The sequence below is a fragment of the Atta cephalotes genome (genome assembly GCF_000143395.1).
Source record: "Atta cephalotes unplaced genomic scaffold scaffold00009, whole genome shotgun sequence".
NCBI classification, from domain to species: domain Eukaryota; kingdom Metazoa; phylum Arthropoda; class Insecta; order Hymenoptera; family Formicidae; genus Atta; species Atta cephalotes.
In genome coordinates this window covers 2,657,835-2,666,559 of record NW_012130073.1, presented here as the reverse complement: position 1 = coordinate 2,666,559, position 8,725 = coordinate 2,657,835, and the positions used below count along the sequence as shown (strand labels likewise).

At 33.7% G+C, this 8,725-nt stretch overlaps 1 protein-coding gene across 1 annotated transcript in view; it reads left to right on the top strand.

Moving 5' to 3' along the window:
- The first annotated feature begins 5,679 nt into the window (after positions 1 to 5,679).
- Positions 5,680 to 8,725, top strand: part of LOC105627463 (chloride channel protein 2) — a 13,268-nt gene continuing 10,222 nt past the window's right edge. The window contains exons 1-2 of the mRNA XM_012208745.1: positions 5,680 to 5,828; positions 6,081 to 6,168. Coding sequence (XP_012064135.1) covers positions 5,680 to 5,828; positions 6,081 to 6,168 — 237 coding nt within the window. The remainder of the gene's footprint in view (positions 5,829 to 6,080; positions 6,169 to 8,725) is intronic.

Below are 8,725 nucleotides of genomic sequence, written 5' to 3'. Positions count from 1 at the left end.
GAATATCTATTTTGATATTATATGATGACTAATATATGAACATTATGTAATACTTAACAATTTTCTACTTAAATTGCGTCCAAAAATGATCATATATGCTTTATGAAATGAGTACTTCCAAATATAACGTAACAAAACTGATGTAAGACCTACTTATGAAAGCCAATGAGACATTTATATCAATCTCAGAATTGTACAAATAATATTTATGCCGAGGCAAATCAGATCGCGTGTGCAATTCGATGATTTGAGCAGATATGATGTTCGCTATGATGATATAACCAGCATTGCGGTTTGATCGCCAGTCGATGATGATGGCCTTGGACTTGTCCGCTCGTTCTCGATTACAGTCGTTATGTCTTTGCGAATGGGTTTCGATAATATGAAACATAGCAGATTATTGAAAACAAATAAGTCGCAAAACACGCGAGATCATTTTATAAGTACTACAAATTAATTACATTTTTTTGCTTATGCGATGGTGTCTTCTTGAAAAGAGATTTTTGTGCATATAAATTAATATAAATAAAATACAAACATAAATATTATTTTTTATAACAATTATATTGGTTGTGGCTTTGCAGAGTATAGATTTTATAATATATATTAAAATATGTATGTATACATATATACAAATATATGTATCTTATAATAATATTAGGTCTGCTTTCTATTCCTGCACTAGATTCTCTTTCTCACTCTCGCCAAACATATACCTATCTTACTTAAATTCCAAAAGTGTACACTAGATCAGCTATAAAAAATAGAATCATTGTATACAATAATGTTAAATTGCAATATTCCTTTTCTTTACCAATACTCGTATAAAATATATTCTCATAAATTAATTTTAAATTTCAAGAAACTCTTCTATTTATTTGCTCGCTTTTTAGTTCGAAAACAGTGAATAGGGTTATCAAGCGACATAGACGCAGCGTCTGATTCGCATATCAGTTCCTATCAAAAGAGGACAAGATATAAATGCTAATGTTTGTTTTTAATTTCTCAGAATCAAAAGTTAACGGAATGAATAGATAAAAAATTTAATTCGTTCTATGAGGTCTAGAGTGATCCGTTTTACAATAATTTTCCGTCAAAGATTTTGTTATAGATCTTTCTTAAGCAGCACTGAAACACTTGATTTCCTCACCAGATTTGTTACAATAATAGATCTTTGAGAATTTATTGACAAAATTTCTGTCGAATGATCGAAAGATTGCCTCCCCACAAATATATGTTGCGTGTTTGAGATGAGAAAATTGCAATGTTGCGTTCTCTCAGTCGATAGAAATTTTACATGACATTTATTTTTATTATTTTATTATTATATATTTTTCTCTTATATGTTAAACAAATCTAATTATGATTATCTCTCTCGTTTGTATTTCTAAAAATCTCATAAAATTTCGTAAATAACTATAAATACTTCTGCAATAGTGCTACATTAACATATAACAGTGTTCGTCGAGTACAATGAAATTAGAGCTTCTCGCGGCGAAGGTTGGTTGCAATTATCACCATTGACTTTATTTCGAAAAGACAATCTACATAAACGATTATATATGAAGAAAAGAATCAGTCTTAAGAAAGGCGATTTTACGGAAAACTCTTAAGAATATATAAGTGTTAATCAACCATTGGTAGCGTGAATCTTAGAATCTATTCTTTACAGTCGTTTGTTTAAACCTATTGTTATATTGCATAACGGAATTTTTCCTTCTAGAAAAATTTACGCATTAATTTTCAAAAAGAATGTACTGCTTATATCCACATTCTGCTTTTCGAGAGATAAACAACCGTGACGAGCGATTCGACTCCGCATATTTTTCAGTCCGACGGAATCAGCAAATGCACAGGAGGTTCAAAAGTTATCTTCGGCATGCTTTGTTTGTCCTCGTATTATCGAGCAGACAGGAATGAAACGCTGTTCCATCTTGCTTTTTCATGCGATAACGCGGCTCGTCGATCCTAGAAGTAATTAAATACTTAAATGAAAAATATGTTATTGCACGAAATCATCACTGTTAACGATAAAGTCGAAAATAAAAATTCAAACTTGTTTCTAAAAATTTGCATAATTTATATTCTGACTCAGACAGATGATTGACGAATTAGTAGCAAAGCACGATTTGCTAAGAGAGAACTATGTGACTCATTAAAAATGCCGTCGGCTAATAGCTGATGTTAATTAGACTTATCTCTTTGTTGAATCTCTGATTAAACGTTCAATAATCACGTTCAATAATCATATATATTTCCTTATCAATAGGCAGTTCTTCGAAGAAATAAATCCACGAACGTTTGGCAAAAAACATTTACAAAAAATATTAATTAACTTTGCTAGAGTGTAATTTATGTGTAATTAATTGCAAAATATTTAATTTTCTAAATATAATTGAGATAAATAATTTGTATTTATTGTAATCGTTGAAATTTATTATTAATCGTTCATTATTATAATAATCGTGCTTAATAATTTTTTTAATATTGCGTCTTACGATAAAATTTTCATATACGCATGTGATTTGCAAATCACGCGCTCGTGCAATTTGTTGGAGGAAAAAGGAACACGATAAGGATCGTTGAGCCCACGATGTGACTCATCTTTCCGTCGCGGCTAAACAGGAAGGAAGGTCCAATAACTGGACAAATGATCTTGTCCAAAATGCAATAGTCTACACTGTTGATACATCACGGGCACAACAATTCATCGCTGCTCCATGTGACTCGCATTAACTAATTCACTGCGATCTAACATACTGTCAGGGGGTCATGGAACCCATGGGACATCCGTGGCGTTCTGAGACTTCCATTCCCATGACGGTTTCAACCGCCTTTAATGTTTGTAAAATGAAGCGCCCGCTGATATATCTCTAGTGTACATTATAAATACTCTATATCTTTTATTTGTACGTAAGAAATGCTTTTCAGTTATCTGAAGATAAAGACTTTATTACTTAAGCGAGATCACGTGAAAAAATGGCGAAACGGGAAGACATTATGATTTAACGAATAACATTCGATTCGTATTCGTATTCACATCCGCGTCTGTTGTAACTGCAATCACGAGTTTAATATAGCAGGTTTAATAAATCAAAGTATTTAATGACAATGCATAATATTGCGATGATTGATGAACTTTCGTCACGTGCAAAAGCAAGCTCGTGAGAACACGAGCTTAAATGAAAAATATCGAAAATATGTTCGAATCACAAGGGAAAGTACAAAAACGTAATAAAAAAAATATATTAATTCTCGTTGTCAATGATGTTTGTGTGCGAGAATGTAAAAATGCTTGTTGATTCAGAAACTATTAAGAGATCAGTTTATTCTCGGAAAAAATTTATCTCGGGTTTATACTGACAATGAATTAACAATCAACACTTTTTAGGATTCTTCATCTCTTCATCTTCATTAATTATCATATTGTTGTTGATATTTATTATCAGTGATCAAAAATAAGCGCAATCTGCATGATTTCTTTACGAATCGCCTCACAATGTTTTGTTCGATGCAGTTTCACGAATTTTTCGCGCTGCACAAATTAATTAATTAACGCAGTCATGAATATGCAAAACTCGGCGAAATAATATTTTCGTAATTGAAGAAGGTCGACATCTTCTGACGTCTTTTTTCTGACGTCTTTCTTATGATTATACAAAAATGTCTAATTGTTAAACCAATTAATCAGACGTCGCCAAAGAGATATATTGTATATATGGCATTTTACTTTTAGTCTTTGTGCTTCGTGCTTTCGAAAATATAAGCGATACTTGCCGTCCATCTGTATTATTTAAATGGATTCGATATTTCTGGAAATGGAGGTAACATATTATAGATATCGATTACCACTTCTTTTCTTCCACTATCATTTCTCTCGCATGGCAATTTTCAAATTCCTTGACATGGTTAAGAAAAAGCATGATAAAACATTTTGTGAATCTTAGCCGTGACGAAAGAGGCGTTACATTATCGGAAGTTACATTATCGTGTAGCGCAAATTTGCGTACTCGGCGGAGCTTTTGAGCGTACTACGCGCACAGTATTATCTTTTTGCACATCTCGGTGTCCAATGTAGAAATAAGACGATAAACAAACGACTTTTACAGCCCGATCGGTCAACAATTAGCTCCTTTCTTGCGGCCGGATCTTGTTTAATTATTCTGCATCTCGCTTTCGAGAATCACTCTACATTCAACCGTGCGAGGAGGTACGTAATGATATATCGTCTTTAATATCGTGACTATACGTTACTTTGGACGGTACAAGATCAATTTAATATCCGCTGCAAAATTAAACTTTACATTCGTTCCTTATGGATTGATCACGAGCTGTGTTTATTTTGTCATATACTGTGAATGCGGATGGACATTGTAAGTAATCCATATAGAAAATTAAACATCTATTATTTAAAAATAATATCTATTTAAAAATAATAATAATACCGGGAGATATATTGGAGATGTCATCGATCGGAGCTGACGGCCGGCGCTGGTTAAGACGACCATTCATCAAATTACGTGGTAATTTTGGTCAATGATAACTCATGACTTTGAAGGCAGCTTCCTACGAGCCCTCGTCGAGGGAAGTAGCCAATTGTCGTGTACGGCTTTCGTACAGTCGCTACTAGAAATGCCGCCAATAAGATTCCTCTCGTGATAATATTTTGAATCAGTTACATTTACAATCAATGCATAACGCATAATTTTTTTATAAATTTCTGTTGCTTGCAGAGAATTGATCATAAAATTTTCTCACACATGACTTATTGCACGCAAATTAATTTTTAACCCTCTCTTTCTCTTTATAATGTGAATCGAACTGTTGTAGAATGTTGATTGGTAATTATTGGCATTTTTTAATAATAAATTATAAAATGGTCGACTTGATTAACGCAAAAAATAAGTGTAGAACATGTAAATGTAAACATAGTTTGCTCTCAAAGGCAAATAGTGACCACTTTTTTTTTCTAAATTGAATTAATATACTCGAATTAAATTAAAATATTGAATTTGACAAAAAGATAGCGATTTTTTTCTAGCACTACGACGTACGCGAGGTGACAATGGGCAATTTAACCGGCTGTGGGGGGAAAATCGCGCGTGTATATACGTGTGCAACGTCGACAGCTGTCAGTGCGATCTAATGAGTCCGTAAATTGGACCAGGCTATAGGGCCTTCTATCTGAGAATTGCACGGTTGGCTCTCTCATCTCGCTGTCAGTGTGACTTCGTGTGCGACGAGTTCTCGCTTGCGATTCTCGAACTTTCTACATTCTTCCCTGCCAATTTGTCGCGTTTCTCTCAGCGTATATCCGGTGTCAGTGTTACGGTGCCAGTCCCTTTCCTCGTTACTCCCCCGTCCACGGAAAGGCTCCAAATCGGTTTTAGTTTTACTGCGACTATTCCACGAAAAAGAAAGAAACGGCGAAACTCTACGAGTTCAATGTATCACGAGAAAATTGGTTCGTCGCAAAAACGCTTTTGGGCACGGCGAAGCGAGACAATCGGCTGTCAATCGATTCTTCCATTCTCTCTGGGGAATATGGAACTATATATTTAGCATGCAGAGGAGGAGAATGTCGTAAAATATTAATGCATTGCGAGGAAATATCGAACGACTGCACGCGCGCAGGTGCATAATCTGTGAAATCGACGCGATCGAACGGACAGCGCAAAAATGGCGAGTCAAACCGTAAAGAAGGAACTTCTGGAGGAGACTCTACATCACCATCCGGAAGGCAGCGAGGAGGAAGTGGATAAAGAATGGGAGGAGTTCACGAGACTAATGGCGAAGTTAAAGGAAAATCGGCGGAATCGACCACACAGGTACATTCACGCGGAATGTTCCTCCCTGATCTTAATAGCAAAAAGCAAAAAAGCATCAAAATTTCGAGAAAAAGAAATTTAATATTTGAATGTAAAATTTAAAAAATTTTCAAAGAAAACGAAAGATCAAATAATTGGATGCGGATTTAGAAGCAAATGAACAATTCAAATTTTCTAATATTATATTAAAATTGTTTAAAAATGGAAGAATAGGATTAAGTAGCAAAATTTGAACCTGGAATCTTTTTTTAGACCGTCGCAAGCTTTTTATCCGTGTCCTCCAGCATATGCTGATGAAGAGCAGCAAGAGTTCGATCCTTTCGACTATATTAACACGATTGTAAGCAGTTCTCTTTTGGAAATAAGTTGACTTCTCAGTCTTTTTCTGTTCCTTAAAGTCACCGCAAATATTAGCGTATGCTTATATGAGCATGCAGTTTGGAAATAGCCGCACTAAAACGCTTTATCGCTAATTTTTCCAATGTTTCGAAGTATACTTTATTTCAGTGACGATTTTTAAATTTTTAAATTTACAGTCAAAGACTATAATTGAAGGCATTTACAATCGTGTATTACATGAGTTACTGCAGTAAAATTTGCTAATAACGTTAATGACTACACCTTATAATTAAACCGCAAATATTGTTGCAAATATTATTGCAAAAAAATCCAAGACTATTTGTCAACATCCGTTATGCGTTAAGTTGAATATTCATTGTAATATATCTCTTTTTTTATCAAGTTTTTTTAAATTTGATGTTATATTCAAATTATATATATATATATATATGATAATCGCTAAAGATTTTAGCAGATTATTCGCTTATCATATATATTTAAAGTTCCACGTTTCTCATCTGGAACTAATATTTCCTAATTAAATTACTGACTCAACTAGCTTTGACATAACGACGCGATGATTTGTCTAAGATTTTCTATGGTTCGTAAACTGCATTCTGCAACACTGAACCCAATAGTGCGACCTTTGGATAATTGCCAAGTAGGCGAGACTACATTTCAAATAAATGATTTCGCGAGATGGTTATTAGATACGGCTGCATTGAAGGAACGTGCATATTTTTTTTTTATGCAAAGCATTTCTGACAGTTAATGACATAATTTTAAGATGTCAAGTTCGACATTTAACATATATATTATTTTATTATATTTCGCGTTATCTTATTGGCGCCAAGACACGTTTCTCATTATGTGAGTGCATTACAAAAAAATGGTTGATCCTTAATACTTGAAATGTACGTACACAATGAATCTTGACGTATCATTCGAGAAATATCGGTCTTGTCTTGTAATGTTTAATGCTGCATATCGAAATCTTTAAGCAAATTTGAAAGTGCTGACCGGCATGAATCTTAATATTTGCACAAAACTATATAGAGGAAAAATCTCAATTTGCATTTCTCTTTTGTACACTGGGATGAAAATCTGCTTGGAATCCTGATTGAAAAGGGACAAATCAGAATTTTCTGATTGAATCTATTATAATTCTAATTGAGAATAGATAGAATATTCTAATTGATATTAAAATCTTCCGGTTTATTCATTTTCAATCAGATCATTTTTCTTAATGTATACTCCTTATCAGAATATGAAAAGGATTTTCAATTTAATCGATTATAAATATCTGCATAATTTAAGAAGTATAAATCCACATATATGTTTTTGCTGCGATATCTCGCACGATGTAATTCTTTCTTACAATTGTATTTATTTGTAATGAATATTTTATAAAATATACTTACAAAAATGCATTATATAATATACAGCAACAGAAGCCTATAATAAATGTTTCTCATGTAATCCTGCTTAGGTATTACGGTGTGTCTTCTCGTATTGCGAAATTTACGATTTACTTCGGGCAGGTTTGAGTAAACGGGACGTTCACGATTTATTGGCAGTTCCGCATAATACGATGCGATATTAAGTAACCACTGTAATCTGTCAAGTATTATATGAGCGACAGGTGTCCCTTTTTCATATCTCGTTACAAATTGAAAATTGCGACGCTCGGACTGACTGTTATTTCGCGAAAACAATACGTTTTCCCGACAAGCAAGGTTTAACAACGCATGGTAACAATTCACATTAGTCATCGCAATTAACCAGTTGATCAGCTGCCAACGAATCGCGAACAATTCTCGCGACTGTTTCATAATTCGCGGCGGTATAAATGCGGAGTCTCAAACGTTTGTAAGTACTTATAATGCAAGAACGTCTGCGGGCGATTGAATTGTGGCAAAGATCAAAGAATCGACGTCAAATTTCGCACACTATTAAATATGTATAGCAAATTTAATATCATCTAAATAGTTAATTATAATGACCGTTATATTATAAATAACTGTTATATTATAAATTAATTAGTCTGTTGATAAACTAGTTCAGTCTGCTGATATCTCTTATAAATACTTTAATTTATCAGGTAGCTAAATTGCCTGGTAGCAGGAGACTCTGATTTATATCGTTTATGCAAAGCGTCCAAGGTGGATTTGAGAAAATTCTAATAGTGCGTATAATTTCGTGTACCCGCGTATTAATTTTCGCAAAGTTTTATAATTCAAAGGAGTATGCGCGATCTTTGCAGAGACGCCTTTCTAAACAATGCTTTTATGTACGAATGAGCTCTTAAGGACTCTTTATGCTTATCGAGCACGCGTGACTAGCGTGAAGAGATCCTCATGTTATCATGACACGTACACGTACATATTCTATGTTTATATGCATTTCTGTATATGTGTGTGTGTGTATATATATATATATATATATATATATATATATATATATATATCTATATATTATAGTAGTAGGTTAGGTTAGTAGGTACTCGTACTACCTTACCGTTACGTTAACGTTACGTACGTACGTTAACGGTTTCCGGG